The 26287-nt window shown below is 38.8% G+C and overlaps 2 protein-coding genes and 1 long non-coding RNA gene across 4 annotated transcripts in view; 1 reads left to right on the top strand and 2 right to left on the bottom strand.

Moving 5' to 3' along the window:
- LOC134667223 (uncharacterized) overlaps window positions 1–26287 on the bottom strand; it is a 470671-nt gene that overhangs the window by 65898 nt on the left and 378486 nt on the right. The window lies entirely within an intron of this gene.
- LOC134667135 (ubiquitin carboxyl-terminal hydrolase nonstop) lies at window positions 3779–19429 on the bottom strand. The gene is made up of 7 exons (XM_063524420.1): window positions 18966–19429; window positions 18293–18528; window positions 16357–16522; window positions 10015–10125; window positions 8890–9029; window positions 7619–8260; window positions 3779–6546 (listed from the first exon to the last, which is right to left on the bottom strand). The coding sequence occupies exons 1-7, from the start codon at window positions 19083–19085 to the stop codon at window positions 6492–6494; spliced, it is 1470 nt and encodes a 489-aa protein (XP_063380490.1). The 5' UTR covers window positions 19086–19429; the 3' UTR covers window positions 3779–6491.
- The window catches only part of LOC134667174 (cytohesin-1), a 119043-nt gene continuing 112553 nt past the window's right edge, over window positions 19798–26287 (top strand). The window contains exons 1-2 of one of the 2 annotated variants that reach the window (XM_063524491.1): window positions 19798–19961; window positions 20081–20154. In XM_063524491.1, the coding sequence (XP_063380561.1) occupies window positions 19883–19961; window positions 20081–20154 (153 nt within the window). In that variant the 5' untranslated portion in view covers window positions 19798–19882. Of the gene's footprint in view, window positions 19962–20080; window positions 20155–22607; window positions 22748–26287 lie in introns of those variants that run through there. The other variant, XM_063524490.1, reaches the window with a different exon arrangement.

Below are 26287 nucleotides of genomic sequence, written 5' to 3'. Positions count from 1 at the left end.
ACATTTAACAGCAGAAATTACTTGATTTGGATTATTTGAACATTCATTTTAACAACAATTGTAACGCACATTCAGATTTCAATCATAGGAATATATTGTATTTTTAACATCAAAATCATTGTACAGTAAGACATTCTGCTTAAAAGCTAGTTGAGGAGAATTTGTCGCTACAATATACCTGTAATGTTTTATTTGTCGAAAGAAGTAAGTAAGTAGCATGACAAATACGAACTTTTCCGAGAGAATACGAAGGAAAACAATTATGCGCTACATCTGTAATCACATTTGAGACATAATTTCGGGACCTTCAAAATATTGTGTACCCGACTCCTATTAGCATACCTAGGAACAGGCTAGCTCGGTCAGAGACCATTATACATTCAAGACTTAACTAGATATACTTATAGTGGTTATATTTTTGTTTTTCATATTTTACATATTTATCATATTTCCTAATATGGCTTCCCAAGATACTTCTAAATTAGGCTCGGATAATAACCGCTAATGTAATTAAATGCAATAAAATCGGCTGAGAAAGCAAGACTTGCTAGAGCTAAAATAAGGCGGTGGAGAAACACAGATATCAGAATAAAAGAGCTGTAGAGTTATAGGTGTGGAGTCTCTATTCCATAAATACAGGGTGTTTGGTACATCGTTTGCCAAATTAAAACGGCAGATAGGTTGAGTCATTTGCTATCTTCTCGTGCCTAGAAAAACAGAAATGGTCATTTTTTTTTACTACTACGCAAGTAAAAATTTGAAATTTATGAAAAACTGGCATAGAAGTGAAAAAAAATGTGGGCCAAATTAAAATATTCTAGGCCTGAGAAGATAGCAAATGCCTCAACCTATCTGCCGTTTTAATTTGGCAAACGATGTACCAAACACCCTGTATAATTTCCTGATTTTTTTTTCTACTCGCATTCATCTAAGCCTGAGCAGGAATATATATGATCACGCGCTATGTTGCGGAATTTCACTGGAACTAATTTTTTCATTCTATACTGAACTATCAACCTATATGAGAACAGCAGCGCCCTCTTCACAATGATCATATATTACTGGTCAAGCTTTAAGGCCGAGCCACACCGGCTTGCGTGTACGTGACGTGCGCGTGTGCGTGCGCTAAAATGTTGGAGCCGCACACGCATACGTCACGCAAGCTGTGCCATCTCTCATAAGGATCTGTATACTACAACGCCGCACTCGCACGCACGTGCACTTCACGCACACGCAGCCGGTGTGCACAGGCCCTCAGTGTAATATCGCGTTCAACATAAAAATTTGGTTGACACATCCCTTGTATTTTGATATCTATGGCTAAAAGGAACAGTGAACAGGCCGCGTAGCCAAGATGCCAATCGCTCACGCTCCGAAGCGATCGAAACGCAACTGTCACTGTCGCACTAATATAGAGACAAAGCTTTTCGTTGTCAAAGCGATAGCGATTGTAACCTTGGCTAGGCCAGCGGAACCATAAAGGGGTTAAGCAATAATCTTAAAAAACAGATTCATCGCCAAATTCATCTTGTTAATTGTTAATTTGATTTGAAGTAAGTAGACAATACACGAGTTTACACTTCAGAAGTCTTTGAATAAAACAGGAAATGTCTTAGAAAAAATACCCTTCACCATTCATATCGACCTATATCAAAATTGCCCAAGTCTTCAAAAGGTGCATTCATTTGTTATTTACCCAAGGTAGAAAACACTCAAATTGTTATGTCAACAGCAGAAGTTGCTAAGGGGGCCAGCGGGCGCAGCACGGTGCCATTTTTATCGACTATCACTATGCGCGTCCCCTTCGCACTCACATACTTGTTAGAACGTGACAGGCATGGTGACAAGGGATAAAAACGCGACCGTGCTACGCCGCCAGGTGTTCAAAATCATCTTGACGCGACTTTATTGTTAAGAGAATAAGAGCGTGTCAAGGTAATTTTGAACACCACGCCCGCTTAGCAACTTCTGCTGCTGACTGTACATATAATTTTTCAGATTAAGAGTCGGACCAAGAAAAGTCTGCAGCGGATTTGATAGCCCACGCAGTGCAAGTGTCACTTATACGTCATAATTTCATAGAAGTTTGACGTTTAAAATAACACGTGCACTGCGTGGGCTATCAAATCCGCTGCAGACTTTTCATGGACTGACTCTAAGCAAGTTTGATATATCGACGGTGTTTTTATGTCCAATCATTAAAATATAAAACTCAAAGAAACCTACTTTTCGGAAACGTACGTACGGCTAACTACATCTTATTACATTACAAGTCATAAATATCAAATATCACATTAAGCTAATGTCAGTTCAGTCAAAGGTTCACTAACTACTTAAACCAAACCAATTATGTTTAATAAAGAGAGGGCGCTTAGCAGGAGGGATTTCGTACATTGACCTGGCTGTTCCCGTCTCTATCGCACGCGAGTAATTATATTGCTGTCCCGCCCATGATGCAAGCATTGCAAGCGGTCAATGACACTGCGCGAGCGGGATAGCAAATATGCGCGTGCAATAGAGATAGAAACAATTGGTCACTGTACGAAATTCCTCTTGCTAAGCGTGCTTTCTTTACACACGAACGTGACAAACAAGATTATACAGAAATAAGATATGTTCCTGCGTGTAATAGTTTAACTTATTGGCAGCATCCAAAAAGCCGCTCCAATACAATGGAAATTACGCTCCCATTATAAAGCGGCATGCTTAAATCTGACGTTCCACGGCAAAAGGTACCTTATTGCGGCTGGCGCTTACGTCTCATAGCGCCGCAATAATATTGGAGCGGCGTTGATAATAGCGTAAGCGCCAACCGCCATAAGGTACCTTTACCCGTGGGACGTCACAAATTACATGAAACTTGGCATGAACAAGGAAAATAGAGCGAATAGTTTTATACTCGCGATAATTTATTTGTATTGCAATTTCTAGCAACGGAAACTTGTACGAAACATATACATAAGTTCGTTTATTTGGCATTAGAAAAAAAGGTGTACAATATTGACGTGTCTTTTTATTGAAAAACACTTTTGAAAAATAAGTGACGGCAAATATGTAACAATTATGAATCATATATGATTATTTACATTCTTTTGCTTTCATAATAGTTACTGATTTTTAAAAAGCGTTTTCAATTTAAAGACTCGTCAATATCGCTTAGTCTTTTTCTAATGCTAAAAAAACGAACTATAGAAAAACTTGAATGTGCTTATCAAATATCATGTTATTATTTTAAAATGAGACCGTAACTTGGATTGTATCGGGGCGGCGGCGGCATTTTGTTTAGTACTGGAATCTCTGGTGATTTAAAAAAAAAAACATCTGAATAGGTACTAGCCTGAATAGCCGCCCAGACATTAAAACTTGCCAACACAAATGCAATTTTGATCTGTCAAAATAAAGATTCAAATTAGAATGGAACGGTAGTCCTTTTTATAGGCCTCTGGGCGGCCAGAGGATATCTAAATATCACGTACGTGTGCTTTAAACACTATGTATGTAAACGAGGTAAGTAACTAAGTAACTATGGACCTATAATACTACGATTATTCACGAATAACATAACATTACAAGGATCCAGTGAAATGCAGAGACATACATCGAGGTAGTTTAAAATTTTGTTCAATACTAAAAAGCGTTTGACATGTAAGGCTCCTTCTTCACGTTGGGCCAACGCCAACGCCAACGAGGGACGCAGCCATGCGGTAGAATGAGATAGCAATATCACTTGCTCCCTCTAACGCATAAATGCGTCCCTCGTTGGCGTTGGCCCAACGTGAAGAGGAGCCTTTAAATATAATTGATAGTGTTTAAAAAAGGTTTACATTCGGTAATAACTCAAGTGTAAAAATATGGATGCATACAACTTACTCAAAAATAAGTCCCATAGTTCTTAACCCGCTGACATAAGAGCTATGAGACATATTTTTGAGTATGAGTGTACCTATATTTTTACACTTGACTGTACCATACATTTCATCCATTCATATAAACTGGCTATAAGAACATTAAAATCATAATTTAAATTTGCGACAATAGATACAAAGCAAGTTAATTAATTAAAATAATAGAATTATAATGAAAATAAAATATTCTTGCCTTTGGCTCGGAACATAATATAATGACTCGCGTCGTTCTCACTTAAAAGGCACCGCTTTGACAGTTTTCTAAAATTAAGATGTCAGTTTCTATGCATATGCACTTTATGAAACCATTGAAAAAGTGGTACCTTTTGCGTAAGAACGTCACCTGCAGGGTTATTTTGATATGTCTGAGCATACTTTGAGGTGTACAACACCGAAATTGCAAGAAAAATTCTGCGGTCCATAGAAAACATATGGTTTGCCGAAATGTATGAGGCAGCAGATTTTTATTTTTGGGGTTGACCCCATAATAAAAGTCGTTCAGTATAACCCCTCCAAGTAAGGTCACACATAACAAAATCACTCTGTATGTATATATTTCCACTTTCCAATGGGGTTGGCAACTGTCAAACGTTTGCATAGATGGCGCCATCATAGCTTGCCCCTTTTTCTAGGAGATTTGGCTTAAAGGGCTGGCATCCAGGGTATTAAAAAAAACAAAAAAATTACACAATTATACGGATTGACAGGGCAAGCTATGATGGCGCCATCTGCTAAAAACTTCCACAGGCCAACCCCATTACATACCATCGCCCACAATGTTAACTGTACATCAGTGGACCTTATGCCTTTAGTAATAAGGTCCACGGATGTACAGTTAGGAGTGTTGCTTATTGTACCGACGAGGAAATTCTACGAGGATACTTTAAAGCTTAAAACTAACAAATTCGTGAACCGTTTCGCAGAAAACATCGAACTAGAAGATCAATTTCAAACATCTACCCACTAATATCACGAGAGGAAACATGACTTTTATATACCAGACGCGCGTCAATAACATTTGCCATCACTCATAAGGTTTAGCAATTATCTTGGGGCCTAAACTCTATTTATTTATTCGATAGACTAAAGCGACATTTCTCGACTCGACTGCGATCGCCAACCCGCCTGCCAAGCGTGGCGATTATGGCATTCACCTCCCATAAGGGGGAGGCCTATGTTCAGCAGTGGACGTCTTGTGGCTGAGATGATGATGAAAGTGACATTTCATAGTATGACATGACATTTTATGCTCATATTATGAAACGTCATTTTAGTCTACCGAATAAAAAAATAGACTATAGCTAGATGACTATAGTGTGGAGTCCAGGGGCCCGTTTCTCAAAAGCTTGTAACTTGTAATACAAGCGGATGTCACTTTTTGACAGCTTTTGTAAGAAAGGAACTTCCACATGTTTTTGAGAAACGGGCCCCAGACGGGACAGGTTTTTTCGCCAATCTGATTAAATTGTCCGATTAAATCAGACGCAAACGCCAATTCGGCTGACTGGGCTTATTGGTGATAGAAAACGCCAATCGGAGCTTAAATAATGTCACGTGAATTTTTGGAGCATCTGTCACGAAATCACGATTACTTTTTTCTTTTCGTTTGTCATTTGTCGATGTATGACCGTCATCTTGAATAGGCCCCCTAGGCTGAATGATTTCAACAAGTTGGATTTTTCCGAAAACAGCATAATATCTTGTTATTACAGATAGATCGCACTCCAATAATGTAATGGCATATGTTATTGATACACGTCCGTTATTCAAAGATTACAACACACCTAAAAGTATACTTTTTGTATATCCTAACTCCGACGCGCTCATACATTTTGATTGCACACGGTGCACGTAGCTTGCGCATATTGTATTCTGCAACTCGAGCATTTATTACTAACAGATGGACCCTATGGCTTTGTTGTTAATAAGGGATACGAATTGTCAGTTAACAGTGGACGATGGCACAAGTAAACTTTGTAATGTTGCTTGCGTAAGTAGCCTGCACCTTGTGCAAGCAAAATGTAGTACATACATTTAATGTACACTGCTTTGCCATACAGCCGTATTCGAACAATGAGATAGGTACGTCAAATACTAGATATTGAACCGATATGGATCGGATATGTCAGTGTCAAACAAGTGTCAAAACGTTTCTTCAAACAAATACGTCACTTTTGACACTTGTCTGACACTTACATATCCAATCCATATCGTTTCAATATCTAGTATTTGACGTATCTCATTGTTCGAATACGGCTGATAGTATTAAGCACCCATGCTTTATCTATACAAAACTTGAATCTTTACATTGTTTTTTTTTTCACTACTTCATTTCATTATTTAACATTACAAAATACAAAAATGGTAACTAGACACTTCATAGAAAATCCGTTTTGCTAAGCCTTGTTTTCTTAGGTTAATATGTGATTTTCTATGTATAATTAAGTAAGTTTTCATCATGTGTATATTTCTTTCTATTAAACGACAATGTTCACTTTAAAAAATGAGAAATATATATTTATATACATAGTAATAATGGGTACTCAATACTTTTGACGAAGGCCGTAGTATTTAATATACGTTAACTTATAAGTTCTCACATTCATACTCCAGAACAGTCTTGTGGTAGAAGAGGAGATACCTGTCGAATAAAAAAAAACAGTTAAAAATAAATGTCGTCATTGTAAACTCTAATCAACATTATTATAGTTTATTAGTTTGTCATTGTCTTTTATTTTAAACTTTGTGTACTAGAAAAAGATATAACACATTTTAAGTATCAAATGAATTGTGTCGCTTAACTTCCAAATTAGGTAAATCCGTTCTACCCTCTCACTGAATATCTATTAGGTACCTACCTTTTCGTATTACCAAAACCGCATAATCTGATATAGGTATATCAGATTATGGATTTACCCGAGTTTGAAGTTAAGCGACTCAATTTTAAGTTCTATGAGTATGAGAAAAATAAACCAGAAAGCAATACTTTTATGGACTCGTTGAATAAGTCTTTTCACCTTACTGTGGTAAATCCAAAAAGAAGAGTTACGAGTCTAAAACTAAAGTTCGTTTTTTTTAGCATTAGAAAGAACTTGAAAGAAGGTAAGCGATCTTGACGTCTTTTATATGAAAAACGGTTTTTAAAAATCAGTAACTATTACTTATGAAAGCAGAATATAAATGATCGTATTAGATTCATAAATGTTACATATTTGTCGTAACTTATTTTTAAAATGTGTTTTTCAATTAAAAGACATGTCAAGATTGTTTACCTTATTTCTAATGCTGAAAAAAACGAAGTATAGGACAGTTAATCTGCCCAACCCTGTATATGAATGTGGGGACGGGTATGTTTGTATTGCGTGTTCCACCATAGCTTCGAAATTACGACGTTGGTGGCATAGATAATTATTTACCGATTTTTAAAACGAAGGAGGTACGCGTGTTTAGACCTGTGACTTCCTTGAGAACGTTCGCAGTTTTGTATGGGAAATGTTCTCGCTCGAAAATATTTCCGAAACGGAGAACGTTCTAGTAGAGAACGGCACAACTCTACTCGCGTTAAGTTTCAATATTATTTAACTCTTAACAACAAATGTGACGTTGTCGACAAGGTGTGATTCCAAAGTGAAGCTATATGGAAATAGCGACTTTTTGACAACCGACAATAAATACCATTTTGATTGAGAACAGCACAAATAATAGATACGTACCCTTCGCTATCTAAAACCTCCCTGAGCGAGGCCCTGGTGATCATATGGTCGTCGCACTTGAACCAGCTGCCCTTCATCTGTCGCACGTACGCCGTGTAGTGGCCCGCGTCCAGCGAGCCCAGGTGGTTCACCACCGCGAACAGCGAGTACCGGTTATCCTCGAACACCCCCTCAGGCGCATTGTTATTATCAGCCGCCCCGCTGTCAACTGATCGGCGGTGGGACGACATGAATGGAGTCATATCCAACTCGGCCGGGAAGGACACGAATGTGGAGATTTTTCTGTCGATCTGCGACGAGTGCTCGAAGCGTTTTAAATGGAAGCTCGCTACTATAGGCAGCGTTTCGAGCGTCAACTGTTTTGTTGATTCTCGGTACGCTCGGCAGTTTGAGCATTTGATCTTAGCTCCGGAGCCAAGGTGTTCGGCTCTGGTGAATCTCTCTAGGCATGCTTGGAGGGATCCAGGGCCGGCTACGTCTAGGCTGATGTCCCAGAAGGGGTCGATGGTGGTGGAGACCCCGGAGCAGGAGGTGCAGACCACGTCGCTCTGCAGCCCGCCCGTGAAGATCTGGTCGATGATGCAGTTGCAACGGCCGTTCTCTTTCTTTTCGGTGTGCTCTTCGACGCCATTCATGCAATGTCTGGAAAATTCATAATGTATGTAAGTCAAAAGAACTTGAAATAAATGCTATTACTGACTTCTACAATCCTTAAAAATGTGTGCCCACTGAATACCAAGTAAATCGTACTTTGATTTGAGAAAACGCCATATGCTGCACAATAGCCTTAAGGGTGGTATTCCTGTCCAATTTCTTGATCCAATGTGTATTGGCGTCACATTTTGCTTAATGATAGAGTGAGACGCAAACGCAATGCACATTGGACCAAGAAATTGGACAGTTGAAATACCACCCCTGGCAAAACGCTTCTGAGATAAAAATATGTTTGATCTAAGTTAAAATTAGATCAAATCATGCATACGCGAGGCCGAAAGCCGGACTACGCAGAAGGCCCGTAGTGCTTGACTACTGTAGCGACAATCATAGGTTGGAGCGTGACACAGCGATCGGACCTTTCGCTCCAACCTATGGTTATCGCTGCCGCCGTCGCAAGTCGCTCGATGTCGTGGCCGACCTGTTAGGGCTGAATTGGACGTAACCAACAGTCCGCAATGTAACTAAAATCGCATGCGAGTTCGCGCGCCGTCTAAATCACCCTAATGAAACTCGCATGCGAGTTCTCGCATCGTCTAAATGTGCCCTTAGTGTACCTGTGCAGCACGTCCAGGGTGGCGATGAAGAACTCGTGCGCGTCCTGCTGCTCGTAGCCCGCCAGGTGGCGCGCGTGCGTCCAGATCAGGTGCAGCAGGCGGTGCAGGGTCAGCGGGGTCTTCGCACCGGAGTAGAACTCCTGAAATGCAAAAAGGAAAAAAGCTTTAAGCTAATTCTTTCTCACTAAATCTCAGTACCTACTTTTTCAGCAGCATTGTAACGCCTCGGCATGCCACGTTCCTAGCCTGCGTTCCGTGGTTCACGGGTACCTAAGCCATTGGTCTCCATTTGACGCTTATCGCTCCATAAAGCGTCTCATTCAATTACTGATGTCTTCTCATACAATGTGAACAAGGCCTTATTTACACTCTAAAGAAGCTGAACTCAAAGCGCTGGAAGACCATACTGTTTGCTGTATGCTGCTGATAATAACTAAGATCAGCGCCGTGACGTGGGTGACTGTAAATTCAGTAGGTATGATTACCTGTAACTCATGACTGTTTTGCTGAGTCATATGAGAATGTGTAAACGCCACAACTATTAGTGCCTCATGTTGCGTAACTTATTACTTAAGTTAACAAGTACAGATGTACAAAATTTGCTTATAAACTTTTGTATATACTTAGTGAAGAGTTCGATCAGACGTTAAATATTTTAAATTTGTAGTATGACGTAGTTTGCAGCCTACATATTTAATTAACTGTTAAGTTTGATTAATCCTGTTTACTTATGAAGATTCAGGAACAGGTTGTCAATGGCAATATAATTTAAGGCGTTTTTGTGAACAGTATGCAACTAGTTCAAACCCTATTGACCTCCCTGTCTATAGGGTATTGGACTGTATTTAAAATAAATTATGTTACACCTTGCATGGAATAAAGCACTAGAAAATTAATAGAGATACGTAGGCAGCAGTTATTTTTAGACACAATTTATATTTTAAAGCCTGTATAAAACTATAAAGAGTAGGTAATTTGATCGTGACGTCACACGCTAGTGTTTCATATTAATTCCATAGTAGCAAAATCGTTTTGACAGTTTGAACAAAGAGACTGATTTGACTAATAGTAGTCAAATACCCTATTTGTAACCCCTGTTTTAGGTATGGTTTTTACTTTATTTACCTGGAACAGTTTGGAGACCTCGCACACCAAGCATTTTCCGGAGCCCTGCGACTTGCACTTGTGCTTCTCACCGAGGAAGTAGTCTCGGAGGAGAGGCGTGTGGATCAGGGCCTGAAAATATACATTTTTAAGCATAAGCGCGAAGTGTCTCAGTTTCAGCTTTGAAGATAAGCTTATTGACAGGGCGTCGTTTCAGCTGAGACATAATGTTTTCTTACGGCCGTCTGTTCTCCTCTACAGGTCGCATTTAAAAAAAAAAAACAGTATGTGTTTTTTTTATTTACTCAATAAGAAATACACAGCAATATAGTTTGTCGAAAGACTGTCTCATTTCAATCATAGACAGAGATAATCATACTATCTTTGTCTTACACTAGTACTAGCACTCAAAAGAAAATGATGAGTGTAGTTTTCCTGGTTCTTACTGTCTGACAAATTGGTTTGAACAACTATAACCATAACACATTTGTTTCGCCATACTGCGTGACAGTTTGTTAGGTTTTTTGAGAGCGTATTCGATAATCATATGATTTTGATTGTCGATATAGTGGCCAGAATTGATAATTTCATGATGTGGCAATTTTTCATCACGCACACAACACACCACCACATAACACCACACACACCACACCATGAAAATGTCAAACCTAACCATATCAACAAGTGCTCAATTCTAAATTGGTATTTCATGTTCATGTGTTAGTATGGAGGTGAGATTTGGGGGTTCGTGAGGTTCTATAGCTCACAGAGCCCGTAATTTTATCGTAGATTGCAATTTCCTTTTCACCTTCATCAATTTAAATTAGTTAATAATTCGAAAAAACTAGGTATGTTGATAAAACAATATTGATAGTGGCATTGGTTGTTTTCAAATACCTAAACTGATTCAATTAATAATTGAGTCAGTTTCAACGACGCTAAATGATACAATTGCGTTAAATCAACGCTTACGAGCACAGAATTCCATTCAATTAGGTACCAGTACCAGACCAGCTAAACAATATTGCAGACAAACTTAAAAACAAGACACTAACACATTCAGTGCCAGCGCTAGCTACGCGCTACGAGCATAGCCGATAACATGGAAGAACCCGTATGTATAGTGAAAAGCGCATAATTCGAACTGAGAATCCTCCTAGCATACGAGTAGTCAAACAAACGTAAATAAATGTATGTTTAGACATGAAAATGATACGTTTTCCTCCCGTCCCTGTAACTTGTTGACAACTTGGTTTCCTGTTATTGATGCTTCTATATCATTAACATTATTGATAACTAACTTTAAAGACAATATAAGTTTGTAAAATTTAAGAAATCAATCAATTGACAATTTGAAATTTGCTTGCAATAATGCCTTTTGTTACATGGCCAGTTAAAAAGTATTCTATACAACCGAAGAAAAATCGCAAAATCGCATTCGGAAAATCGCGGGGCACTTTTGGATGACACTAGCCCAGGACCAGGATAAGTGGCGTACACGAAGAGAGGCCTATGCTCAGCAGTGGGCGACTGAAGGCTAGAATGATGATGATGATACAACCGAACGCAACAAGAAAGATAAGAGCAGAACCCAACCTTAATTTCGATATCGGCAAAAAATCCGGTTTCGTTCGGACATTATTATATACATGTCGGCGGCCGATCGTAAGATTAGGCATATCGTGAAATTCCTAGGCATATCGTGAAACGTGAAAATCTTTGACGTGTTCCCTGAGTCGACGGAGCCCCGCTACGCGGGGCTCCTATTTCTGGGCAGTTTGCCCTTCGGGCATCTAAAGCAACCTAACGAACCTATCCTACCTATATCAAACTTCAAACTTCAAATATTTTATTGCCACAAAAAAAAAGACTTACTAACTAATACATATATGTACTTAATAATTATTGTGAGGCAATAGGTCTCAGTCTCAGCATGTGCTGTGCCGGTGGCTCAGCGCTGGTTTTCAGACCGAGCCTTTGAGTTGTGTGTCGGTCACAAACAAACAAACAACAAATTCTGGTGGTGCTTGTAGGTACATCAATAGGTAAGTACAAAAAGAAAAGAGAAAGATATTACAATTTTTAACAATCTGGATAAAAAATAAAAAAATTAAAATTATTAAGAATGTACTTATAAAAAAAAAAAGAAAACAATATTAGTGCCACAATAATCAGTAAAAAAAAACTGTATAAAAAACAGTATAAAAGAGAAGAAATAAATAAATAAATAAAGTGCCAGGTGTATGTATAGATATATATATGTATGTCTATACCTATGCGTGTGTGTGCGTGTGTGTGTGTGTGTGTGTGTATGTGTGTGTGTGTGTGTGTGTGAGTAGTAAGAAAAAGAGAGAGGGGTGCCGTCTGGGGAACCTAAAATTTGCTCTGCATCATCTGCATGTCTAGCAAGTGTCTTCGGACTAACCGCTTGTACTTTACAAAGTCCATGGGTTCCCGCAGGGGTGGGGGAAGGTCGTTCCAGACCTTTGCAGCTGCAAATTTGAAGCTCCCTCTAAAGAAGGCAGTCTTGTGTTGGGGTGTCGCTATCTTGGTGCATCCTCTTAGCAACCTGGACCGTGTGTCGTTAACCCATTTCAGCTTCTCAAATAGGTAACGGGGCTTCTCATACTCTAATATTTTTCGTACTGCACAGGCCAAATGCATTCTCCTCCTGTTTGTCATATTTAGTTTGGCCTTGTCGTTTAGGTAAGGAGTAATATGCGCTCGTCTGGGAATTTCATAGCAGAAACGGGTACACGCATTTTGAATGCGTTGTATGTATTTTTTTGTATCTGCTAATAGCCTGGGTCCATATACTATGTCTGCGTAGTTAAAGGGTGACAGTATTAATGCTTCTACTAGAATTTCCCTAACTTTTTCTGAGAGATATTTGCGAATTCTGTACAGTATTTTTAATCGGTAAAAGGCATTTCTGACTTTAGTATTTACATGTTCAACATATCTCAGTTGTCCATCCATGACTAACCCGAGGTTTTTTGCTGTGTCTACTTGCGTGACCGGCGCCGTCCCTATCGATACTCTGGGGTTTTGTTCCTTTATTTTTAAGCATTGCCACTTGTTTCCTAGTATTATGTACTGGGATTTAGCTGGATTTAGGATGAGGTTATTTTTACCTGACCATTTTGCTACTGCTTCTAAATCTGCGTTGATTTTTTCAAGAGCAATTTCCAGATCGTTTGGCGCAAAAGAGTAATATAGCTGGGTATCATCCGCGTATAAGTGAGCATTACAATGTTTAATGTTCATGACTAAATCCGCTGTGTAAAGAATAAAAAGCAATGGACTCAAAATAGAGCCCTGTGGTGTACCGCGTGTAATTTCTATTGTTTGTGACTTCAGTACTTCGCCCTGATCTGCTTCCATTTCAACATACTGCTTTCGATTGGTAAGAAAAGAGTGAAACCATTCGCATGAGGACGGGGATACTCCATAATGTGCCATTTTGGAAAGTAGCAATGTTGGATTGAGGCAGTCAAAGGCACGCGAGAAATCCAAGAGTACTAGAATGGCTCCCATTCCCTTGTCTGATGCTGCAATAATATCATCTGTGACTTTCGCTATTGCTGTCGCCGTTCCATGTTTGCTGCGGAAGCCTGACTGTGTACATGGGAGTAGGCTATTATCCTCTAGATACTTAGATAACTGCTCACAGACTATTTTTTCCAGAACTTTTGATAGTACCGGCAGGATGCTAATCGGTCTCAGATCTTTATATCCTTCAGTCTTGCTAGATTTTGGTATCGCCTTTACCTTAGCTATTTTCCAGGCTTCTGGGTAAGCGTTTGTTACGATTGACGTGTTGATGATGTGCGTTATAACCGGCAGAGTAACGTCTAGTGTCAGGCGTATCATTTCAATTGTCGTACCGTCACGGCCACTTGCATTCGTAGTGATAGACGCAATTATTTTTGAAACTTGCTTCTCTGTGCAGCCTGTTAGGTTGAACACCTGATCAGTGATTTTTTTTTCTTCATAATAAGCCAGCATATCGTAGTCAGTGTTAGCATTACCTGGAAGATCCAAGAAAAACTGATTTATTCCGTCAGGGTTCTGTAGATGTTGCGGGATCGGAGGTTTATCAGTGTCACCTAAACTTGCCGAGCTTCGAAGATGTTTCCACATTTGTTTTGGATTCGACCTGTTTTTATTTACGTAAAACGTGAAGTATGCCGTTTTTTCGCGCTCTAAAGCTCCTGTTGTATAATTACGTAGTTCCTTGTAGTATTACTGATGGGAGTCTTTCTTGGTCTTACGTGCTCTTTTCAAAGCATTGTCTCGTAAATGAATCATGCTTTTAATGTTGTCCGTTATCCAAGGGTGACTTTTGCAATCAACGCGTAGTTTTTTTACAGGTGCGTGTTTGTCAAATAAGGTTATTAGCAATTCGTCAAATCGGCTCACTTTACTGTCTAAGTCCGCAATCTGTTGGATTTCCTGCCAGGGCATACTTCCAAGATCTAAATTGAATTTTACCATGTCTATTTTTCCCAGAAGTCTTTTGTACATGTATTTAGGTACTTTTTTCGGTTTGGGGATCAGTAAATTCACTAAAATCAATGCGTGGTCGCTAATCTGGGGGTTATGTAATACTTGTACTGACTTACATAGGTGAGGGCTATCTGTAATAACTAGGTCTAATAAGGAAGAACTTTCTGTTGTGATTCTAGTCGGTTCATTCACAAGCTGCTCCAGACTTCGTTGAGTTAGGAAATTACATAACTTTTTTGCATTAGGCCTATTTTTTTGTATTTGTACATCTATGTTAAAATCTGTCAGCAAAAAAACCGAGTTGCAGGTGGCGAACATATCTAGAGACTCATTGAGCGCATCTATGGCACTGTCAGTAGATACGGACTCAGGTCTGTACGCTGTTCCGATAGCGAAACGTCCCACGCCACGGACTATTAACTCTAGCCACATTTGTTCGAGAGCGGACGGAGGGTGTTCTTTTATTCTTGCGTTTAAGTTTGTCCTAACGTAAAATCCTACACCGCCCCCTTTTGCTCCATATGGTCGCGGGTTGCTTTTTAGAGTATATCCGGGTAGTTTAGGGACGAATTTTTGTTCGTCCGGTCTCAGCCATGTTTCATTCAGTGCGATTATATCCAGTTTGTATCTATCCATGGCTGCGTCGAACTCGTCACGGCCAGTATTTAACGAACGTATGTTTAACAACCCTAGTGTCAAATTGTATGTTTTTTTAGGGGTCATTTTCATTATAATAGATAAAGTAAACGAAATATATACCAATAAACAAGTTTTTAATCTTCTGAGGCCCAGTGAAAAAACCGTAGAGAATTGGAGCAGATATACCCGTACTTTTACTGGAATGGTACTTGGTATTAGAAATTTTTTTCTGATGTGGTATGTACAGTATAATATACAGCGACAGGTAATTAATGACATAAGTATTCACCAAAATCTGACACTTGCAATATGTAAAAAATAACGAGAAGTGAGAGACATATAATTTCTTTTCTTTAATCAGAAGGCTATATATACATGCATTTAAATATGTAATAATATTACCTTTATAAGTACAGTCACATCCAACAATATATATATACGAAAAGAATATAATCGCATAGCTTAAGAATGTTTCATTACGCTTACTGCTTTCAGAGAGTACTATTACTATAAGGTGGTAACTGTAAATTCCGAACACGACACTATTATTTATTATGATCAGATTCTGTGGGGTCCACGCAAAAAACACTTCTTATATCTTTTTCGTTATGTATGCGAACCGCTCTACTGTCCTTACTTTCTGTTTTTCTCGCGAAAATACGCCCGTCCTTGGTCCATACGAACTTCCAGCCCGCTGCCGTACCCGCCTGCTTTGCCTGCCATAGAAGCTTGCGATTGGTTTTCGTGAGCCTTTCGTTAATGTAAACTGCGTTAGGGTTGTGTTCCGGTAGTCCGATATTTCCAGTGTCAACGCCGCGGCGTACCCGTGCGCTCCGTAGTAGCTCATCTCGCAGTGGTCGCCTGGCTAGGCGCACGACGAGGGGACGGGGTCGCTTTTTCGTGTTGTCGCTGCCTCCGGCCGCTCTCCACGGGCCCACACGCTCCGCGCTGATAACATCCTGTGTATCCAATGACATCCCTACTTTTTGCGCCAAGGCTTGTGTAATATGTATGGTAGATTCTCCCTGGTACTCGGGTACTCCTACTATTTCTATGTCATTGAGCAGTAGTGCTTGATCTCTTTCATTTAGCTCAGAGTGCATGTCTTCCATTTTTTTTTTGCAGCTATATATTGGTTTAATGTGACTATCGTCAAAACATTACGATCTGCCTGATCTTACGATCGGCCGCCGACATACACATTACATAACGCACCTGCACAATGCAGTTCATGAAGCAGGTGGAGCCCAGGTTCTGCAGCCCCCGCAGCCCGATGGTGGTGGAGGGGCTGATGAGACGCCGCTTGCGGAGCCGCCGCAGCGCCGTCGCTTCGTTAGCGTTCGGCAGCCATGGCATGAACGGCGCGCCGATGCCTAGGGACCTTTAAAGCAAACACATGTTAGAGGTACATAGGACAAAGAAATTGGACACTTTGTACAGGTGGAATACCACCCAAAGACAATAACAAGGGCCTTATTGTCAAACATATTTTTGGAATGTTGGTTACATCAAGCTGCAAAGTGGATAGGGTGACTGCTATAATAATTGGCCACTACATAGTAATTGGCCACTCTAAACAGTAAGACTTTTTTTGGCTTGTTTCTTTCTGATTTGTTAGAAAAGGCAAATTACTATGTAGTGGCCAATAACTATAGCATGCACCCTAGGTGGATTAAGAGTTGTTATAGGCGCGTGGCTTCCAAAGCATATGTCGTTATCTGAACCTAGGCTTGCTAAGAATGGATCCTTCCTTTAGGATTAGGCTCTCACCGCCAAAATGACTGACATTCATTTAAAATTAAAGTAAACCCAAAACCGAGAAGGAGAATTAGGCTAATATTGTAAACTAATAAGCAAGGCTAGGTCTTAAAATTTTACAAATATAGGCAAAAAACAAACAAACACAAACAAATGCAAAACTACAACTATAGTAGTCTTAGTATAGTTGTAGTTTTCGCTCTAATATTTGTTTCATGATGTGCATACATGCTTTGGATGGCATTCCCAACCAAAAACCTGCTCTGAAAAGAATTATTCCATGTAATAAATGTTATCTGTTTTGTGTGCCTAATATATATAAAATAAATATATGCAAAATGTATGAGTAATATGGCTGTAAAATTGTTTGAAATATGAAAGATCTTTGTACTAAATAACCTAAAGAAGATCAATTATTTAATCAAAATCTTTAAAGTAAACCCTAGATAAGATAACTCTTTGAAAACATCAGACAAGTGCCCAAATTTACATCATCATTGCTGATATCAAAAGGTTAATGTAGGTTATCTAGAAAATAAAGATATAAGGCTTTAGTGCTATCATATTTAGAGCAGGGTTTCTCAAATTTATAGCCCCAAACAGCTGACATAAGCCATGCCTTGAATCCTTTATAATCGCTGCCAAACCCCTGGTTTACATAATACCTCTTTTTGAGAATCTCTAGTACATATTCCTGAATATTTGCACTGCAAACCATAATCTCAGTATACCTCTTTAAGAAATCTTGTAGTTATGTGTAAATTAAGCATATATCTTATGATGATTTAGAAATACATTTGTAGGTACTGTACTAGGAATGATATTGTATAAATTAATGATTTTGTATCAGTATTATGTCTATGTGCATAAGTAGTTAGAATAGACTAGATGACTAATTTTCATTTATGGTATAAATCAATCAGGTTTGTTTTTATGATCAAACGTCTATATGGGACCCATTGCATTAAAGCAATTTAAAAGTCAGAAATGATAGTCAAAGTCTGACAGTCGTACTTCACTTGCGAAACGCTCCTAAGTGAATGTGACGTCACGGTCACTGAAAGTCCACCTTGAAGTATGGACAAAACATGAAAATTGTGTTTTTGTCGGTGAAATATTGCATTTTTGCATATAGTTGCCATATAATATTTTTTTGTATAAAATGTAAGGAATCGAATGGTATCCTTACTTATTTCCTTTTTAGAAGTTAAAAAAAAACTTAAATTTTGAAACTATATTTTTGTATTATTTCCATATAATTATGAATTTAATATCCACATTAATGTGATAAATTGCTCATTTGCTCTCAATTTTACTAGAATTTGTTATAAAATTCAACATGTGTCATTATTCCTATACCTACTATCTAAGCTTTATTAGTCTGATTACTTACTTTGCTTCTTTTAGCCGATGACTCAAAGCAATTTCAGCCAATTCTCTGTCATAAATGTAGTCCTGGCATTGAGCACAGAATATATTTCCATAGCTCAAATCAACATAGAGAAAATGCTTTTTGGTTTTTGAGTGGTCCTGGATGTGACCCGCATAGCAGGCAAAGAATATGCAGTGAAGGCAAGAGTGCATGCGGGGCCCGGGCTGGCCACATGTGAAACACAGACATGATGTGGCCTGAAAAAAAAAACATAGTCAAACATAGACATTTTAGCTTTTATTCTTTTTTTTGTTTCAAGGTTTATTCTTTTTTTTTTTTAAGATGAGGTAATATCACTAGAAGTTTTGTTAACATTAAAAAAGAAAGATTATATCAATAATATTCTTATAAATCTCGTTGCAAGTGAGTCACGACATCACGCCGCATCGCACGCGACAAACACAATGCCTAACATGATCAGCTGTTTTGAGGTCAAAGATTACGAATCAGCTGATAAGTATTTAAACAGCTGATTACTCTTTATTAAAATATACACAGCTAAATCCATGTGAAATCTTAAAAATTCAGAGCATTTCTTTGTTTTCTGAGCCTTGTCAATGTCTTGAATGCGTGTTCATATAGATGTAAAATGTACCTGCGAGATATACGACGCCAATCACTTCTCAACGCTTACCTTGTATCTTCTAGCTTCTAATGAAGTGCAAGACACGAAAAATGCATGCACTATTTTGTAAGGATTAGATCCTTTGGCTGCCTTAAAATTATTCAAGTGAATGCATCCATTGTCATTCATATTCTTGCTTGTATAACACCGGCGACGCAAAACAAAATTTTCTACGTCGCAAGCTTTAAACCAAAATCATAATAACACTGACTGAACACACGTTTCAAACCAACACAAAAGAAAATCCTTGGAAAAATAAAACACGAGCTTATATTGATGTGAATGTGAAGAAGAAACAAGAAGCGTTTGCGTTATTGCAGGGCTACGCAAACGCAAAGCGAGCTCCGAGCTCTCAAACGACCATGGGTTGGGCTCACAACTCGCAGTCGCTAGCTTTGCTTTGCTTGCTGAACCGGGCAGTCGACTCGATTCGTCCGAGGCTAGCGCAGGCGAATATGGCACGGCGGCGTGAAGCACGGACGGATCCGCAGAAGAGAAGGGGACGACCGGACGCGGGCGGGGCGAGGCGAGGCAGCCCCAATGACGTGCAAACGTGCAACGAATGTGACGTTTGTTCCCACAGATAAAATACAGAAACAAAGAATGGTAAAACTACTACATAATCTGTGGTAGAACAAACTATAGTCTGGCATACTAAATTTATCATATCAGTAAATAAGAACAAAAAACCATACTCATCTCTTTCTTTTGGGTGCCAGTACTAGCGTAAGACAAAGACAGTGTGTTTTTTCTGTCCGTACGATGAACTAGTCTAGTGAATGAGAATGAATGACGACAGTTTTTTATGTACTCTGTGGTACTCCTCTCCTCGCTTTGATTGAAGTAAATAATAAATATGGCCGCCCGCCACTAATAACGATGTAAACTATTGTTGATTGTTTTTAAAAATATCGTTTAGTTAAGAAATGATAAGTGAATTTGAAAACTTGTCCCTTGGAGGAACTAATACAACGAGCAATCATGGAGATCATTTTACTCATTCCGGTAATATGAGTGTTTTTTCTAATGTATACGTATATCATAGAACTAGTTTAGTTGTTTTCCAATTAAAAACTTGACCTCAATGCTTAGCTGCTAGCTGACGGTTGATGTGGTATTTTCAGAGCTGACACCTGAACAGCAGAAGACTTTGATAGACATTCGTCGTCGGAAAACTGAGTTGCTGCTAGAAATACAGGTGAGTGTTATTTAATTTTCATTGTCGTTTCTTACGTTGTGCGATTGTTATTCATGTGCCAAGTTGCCAACTGTGCGTCAGCAGAATGTTATTTAAGAATTGTAAGCAATTTATTAGGCTGAGGAGTAACTTGAGGTTGGAATCCTTTTATGGATGAGTTATTATTAGGACTGTTACCAGTTATGTTATTGCTTAAGTGATTTATCAAAGTTTGTATGGTTCTAAACGAAGTAATGGATAATTTAATACATAAAGATGCCTCATTTTGAAAAATATAAGTATCCTATCCCTTCAAACCCATAGCAATAGACTAAAAGTTTTGTTCAACTTCAAGCGATGTGGTAGTGACATACTGGTTAATCCCCAACCGCCTGTGACCCACTGCTGTTGTTTTGTTATGATTTGTGACTCCTTACTTACAATTTGTTTTCCTCCTTGACTTCTGTCATCAATGCATACATGGAAGTATAACTCTACAATTCACTCTCTTGAGTACAAAAAATGGGGACTTAAAATACCTATCACCCAGGGTAAAAAGAAACTTTGTCTAGGACATAGGGTTGTAACTGTTGTTAGAAGAAGATAACTAATCAATATTTCCACTCAGAAATGTTCTATTCAACATGATTTTGAGTCTAAGAAAGTTTGTGAGTGACTGCGGTAAACAAGCTATGTTGCAGTGCCAGAGAATCACTTGAATTTCTTAACTGTACAGATGAATTTGTCCACATTGCTATTCATTATCTAATCACCCATGAAAGGTAAATGAATTAAATTATGGGCAAAGAGGTAAGGTAACAGTTGCCTTTGTAATTTATAATATTATGTGGGATTTTTTAATTATTAGCCTAATTTAGTGTCCCTCTGCTGACCACAGAGCTGCTCTCATTTCCTCCACCCTGTTGTTTGTACCTTCTCTCCAATCCGAATTGAATGTGTTCAAATCGTCCAGGAAACATCTTGTTTTTTGGTTCTTGTCGGGATAAGGTTCCCCCCACATCTGGCGTCTTTCGAGCGTCGGCGTCTACAATTCTATGGCCGACGTCGACGCAACTGCGCAGCGACGTCATTTTCCATAGCGCTGGACCGACACCGACAGACGCCGACGCTCGAAAGACGCCAGATGTCGGGGGGCCCTTATGTTCTCCACAATCGGCTTTAATCGGGTTAAAGCCTAAAGTCATGATAGATTATGATATTCTGGTGTTAATGCCCATTTTTATGCATGAATAAACATAATTTAGTGTACGACACAGAAATGAAACCTATCATACATCATCTATCCGATATGTTTTTAAGAGAGAGTAACTCATATTATGTTGTTTGATGCCCTGCCATTCCCTACTAGTGTTGAACTTTTATGTTGTTGGAAATTTGAGAAACAAAAATCTGGATCTAAAAAAGACAATATAATATATCAAATATATGACATAATGGAAACTTAGGTATTATAGGTATATAAAACGATTGCGTTTAATTAACGAAACTATTTTAAATATATGGAGTTGTGGTAATTAGACCTTAAATAAGAATTTTTTACAAGAATGACCATAAAGTACAAGTAGATATTAGTACTATTAGTTTACCCACTAAACACAGGCATTAATGTTTGTAGTGGGCTATTTCTAAACAGTGGTTAAACTGTAAACAGTTTAGGGTCCAATCGAAATCTGGACAGATGCCTAATTGCCCGCCAACATGTGTCTACCAGTCTGAACATTACACCAATGACACCATTTACCTTTCTATGGAAACCCAAAAACCCCCTTTATTTGTCCTAGTTTTTATTGAACACTTCTTTGTAAAGTTATCTCACAAGTTACCTACTTGTCTTCTTCTTAAAATATATTTGAGAAATATGGCTTCTCATTCTCATGCTTATGTATTTTTACTAGAGTATTAAAATGTTGCACAAAGTAGTTCAACTAGTTCATTACCAATTCATAATACATATAGTTTACGAGGCGAACTTATCCTTTCAAGCATATCTTTCCAACTAACCCCTTAGGGTGGTATTCCATCTGTCAAATTTCTTAGTCCAATGTGTATTTACTTCTCACACTTTGCTTAATGGGAGAGTGAGACGCAGTGCACATGGGGCCAAAAAATTTGACAGGTGGAATACCACCCTTAGCCACAGAAAGATATGATAGACATACTCAAGTTCAAGACAGATATTTTCCTATATTAATCGACAAACAAAACAAAATCAACCCTTCTTCTTCTTTTCGTGTCGAGGTTCCATTTCTTATTCGATGGATGCCCAGTAGGCAGCGGTGTTGACAGCCCTGGCTGTCGCGTCCCTCAGATCCAGCTCCGAGCAGTGATATGGGCATAAAATCTCGACATCCTTGCTAAGCCTTTTCATTCAATACGCGACCAGTCTGACGTAAGCCATCAATGCACAGGCTTACTACAGCGGTATTGTAGTAAGTTAGTATCAGACGGTCCGCCACGCCGTGCGGACGCGTCGCTACGTCGCTCTGAACCGCATACAGCTGACAGTTACCGGGACCGCAGTGCCAAGGGACTGTGTACTTTGTGAATCGTGCTCTTTTTAACGGATACTGACTGCAGTATTGTGTTGTGTATAGTAAGTGTTTTATATGGATATGAGGATGACTTCGCCGTCCAGTTTTCCTAAAACATGATGTATTACTAATAAAAATTAAACACCATGTTGTTTAATGTCGATACGGTTTGTTTGAGTCGTCATAGTCATTGTTGAGTCTTCATGTCAATAATTTTCCTTATTGAATATTGTTTTCAATCGCGTTCAATGCAATGTTTATAAGAAGCATTCCTAGACTTGCTAACCTTCATGCTAGCACTAAGGTGTTATGCTACAGTCTTAGGATCGTGATACTGTATACATTTACGTGCTAATGATAGCGAAATTATCAAGAAATTGATGATTGTTTGCTAAAGATTTGCCGTCAGTGCTGGGAATGTATCATTTTGAATAAAAAAGGGACTGGCAATTGTCATGAGGGGTGCTTTGTATTGCAACATGTAATAAGCGCAAACCGGCCTGAGGTTCCCTTTTATTCGCATCGACACTTTCTGTACTATATTAACTATACTTAGCAGTAGCTTAGTCTACCTTAGCGGCTAACTAGTTGTATTGTGGAAGTAATAATGAGCTGATTATGCAGATATTATGCGTAGGAAGTTCCATGCAGGGCATTCTACAACTCGACCGTAGGTTTTTTCCTGAACAAGATTTCTATTGGATTTCTTTATGTGAACTAGTTTTTGTTTACTTATGACTTATGAGACTTGCGAAAACATCCGCATTGCTTTAATATCGTATTCTTGATTATAATTTTATAATCGACCAGTAATACTAATTAGGCCCACTTGCACCATTCCACTAACCCGGGGTTAAGCGGTTAAACTATTAACCTAGTGTCAAAATGTATGGCTAACCATGGCAACACCTAGTTTAACCGGTTAACCCCGGGTTAGTGGAATGGTGCAAGTGGGCCTTAGTATCAGAGTAACTTACTCAATATGATTCTTTCTGGAAAATCTGCCTGTCCTCCAGTCACCTGTTTTTCTTATGTCATGCCACTTGTCTATGTTTGTCATTATTTTGTCTTTCGTGACAGTTAATTGACGTAGTTTTTGGTACAATTTTCCACATAATAGTAAATATAATGTAAAGTTCTCATTGTTCTAATGCTTTTTATGATGTGATGTTAATGTCGTTGATGTCAACATTGTCAACTCTTATGTCATGTCCCAATCATCATCATGTTCGATAAATCATGTGTCAATCATTAGTTCTTCACATGCAAACAGTCATTAGCAGTCAAACATTACAAGACTCATTTACTTGCATTAGTGACGTCATTATGTAAAGCCGCATCCTTATTGCATTCTGTGAGCATATCACTATAGAACTTGCAAGAAGGTTAGCGATCTTGACATGTCTTTTAATTGAAAGACGCTTTTTAAAAATCAGTAACTATTACTTAGCCACTCACATGCTTTTGGTAACTGTAGCTACCAGCTGTCACCCTTATTTTATTACAATAATAGAGGTCACTGAAAAATATCAAGCAAGTGAGTGGTTATGAAAGCAGAAGAAAATAAATGATCATATTAGATTCATAATTGTTACATATTTGCCGTTACTTATTTTATAAACGTGTTTTTCAATAAAAAGACACATCAAGATTGTTTAACCTTATTTCTAATGCTAAAAAAAACGAAGTATAGTTGACAACAAAATCGCTTGATTAATTCGATTATTGTTAGCTTGTGTCATCCGAGTCTAAAGGGGCCCACAGATTAACAGTCCGCCAGACGGTATCGGCCTGTCAGTTGGTCATAACTGTCAAAATTTTGTTCTAAAGGGGCCCACTGATTAACAGTCCGCCGGACGGTATCGGCCTGTCAGTTGTTCGGAACTGTCAAAATTTTGTTCTAACTGACAGGCCAATACCGTCCATCGGACTGTTAATCAGTGGGCCACTTAACTGACAGGCCGATACCGTCCGGTGGTCTGTTAATCAGTGGGCCCTTTTAAAGATGATTGACACTTGATTTATCGAAATTGGCTCAGTACATTCGACGCTACGGTGGAACACCCGACGCAAGTATAAACATGACTTGGACTGCTAAAATAATAACTAAGACACCCTTTCCTCATTGTTCTTTGTTATTCACTAAATCAAGACTAAAATCGGTGTTTTACACCCCCTAATTTGTCTTTGCCGTGGTCAAAAATTCACCAAATATTTTGAACCTCGTATACCAACCTCATATCACAGACAAAACAATCAAAACATCCTCCAGACAGCATAGTCGCGCTACCCCCTCTGCCACGCTTACGGTAATTTTACTCCATGTTCAAGTCGAAAGTGTCTTTGTGTGACGTCCGTGTCTTTGAACGGACTAATCACGGCACGGCACTTCGCTCACCTCGTCCCGCGCACCCCCGCATTTTTGGCATCATCGATTGCATGAAATAATTGCTCTAAACTCGGTCTAGAGGATTCCTAGTCTATGCCTCATATATAAATAAACAGACACGATCTTTGTTTGATTAGGTACTTATTTGCTACTTTTATGACTTTGTTGTCAACCGAAGATATGCCTAAAATGGTCGTAGTCTATTATCATAGCGATGGCACTCGTAGCATTGACCCTTTGTCCCAAGCCCAGCTGGAGCTCTTGATTATTTACATTTAATTAACTTGTAAACATAATGTTATTCACAGAAAGATAGTAAAGGTTCTCATTTGTGTAAGGTTAAGGTTCATTTAGGTTTTCATACGGACAGTGCCGTTCTGTATACTTTAAATTTAGCAAAGCTCTTTGAGACTCGGAGTCGTACTTGCTCAATAAGCCTCAACGAAAAGTTGTAGAAGCTGAGTCGAATAGAGCAAATCTATTTCAGTAGAGACGCAGCATTTGCTGATATAGATATTTAGTATTGTTAGTGCTTGCACAAGACTTATAGAGAAAGCTAGATAAAAATTAGGTTTACAACAAAAGGCTAGCCTTAACCTTGAAGCCTTGAGCATTTAAAGCTCAGTCGACAGCCAACTCACGGCACATGCTTGTCGAGCAAGTTTTCACGTAGGGTCAGTTGGGTCAAAGCATAACGTTACGCAAATCCCAGCCTTGACTATACCGTGAATAAAATTATGTATGATTGGTCGGTAAACACAAAATAGTGACGTGTTGGTAACTTTCTTTGCACACAAGTGTTTTCTCTTAGAAAAAGTCTTTGTCCTTTCTTGCGCGAGAAAATAGTTTATCCCCAGTCGCTCTCTCGCCACTGGATAGATGCCTAATGTTAAGGTTTCACGTTGGACAGCTGCCTAAAACTAAGGCTATTTTCTGGTGCGGAATTGAAATTCGATCATTGAAATGCCTACCGGTTTTACGTGGTTCCAACTGAGTCATCGCAGTTGCATTCCCTCGGACAATGTTCGCGATTCATCGGTTTATCATACTTCCTCTGTCGCTTCCGCAGCCGCTAGCCAACTCTGATAACAGGACTGTCCATTTGTGTTCTTTCCCGTTGATTTGATAACTTGACGGGGATTTTAATTATTTGTCTCATAAACCTTTTTGCGAAATGTTCAGACTTACACATAAATCAAGTATGTAGATGGAA

This window comes from Cydia fagiglandana, chromosome 9 (genome assembly GCF_963556715.1).
Source record: "Cydia fagiglandana chromosome 9, ilCydFagi1.1, whole genome shotgun sequence".
In the NCBI taxonomy this organism is placed as follows: Eukaryota; Metazoa; Arthropoda; class Insecta; order Lepidoptera; family Tortricidae; genus Cydia; species Cydia fagiglandana.
The sequence above is the reverse complement of the archived record's forward strand: the minus strand, read 5'-3'. Positions and strand labels throughout refer to the sequence as shown.

Bases quoted from the DNA above. Each gene is read 5' to 3' on its own strand.
- LOC134667135 (XM_063524420.1), bottom strand. From the start codon at position 19,085: ATGAATGACAATGGATGCATTCACTTGAATAATTTTAAGGCAGCCAAA. The intron at 10,126-16,356 runs GTGCGTTATGTA...GTATATTTTCAG, and splicing joins TCATGAACTGCATTGTGCAG to GCCCTGATCCACACGCCTCT. The intron at 9,030-10,014 runs GTAAATAAAGTA...TTTGCATTTCAG, and splicing joins AGGTCTCCAAACTGTTCCAG to GAGTTCTACTCCGGTGCGAA.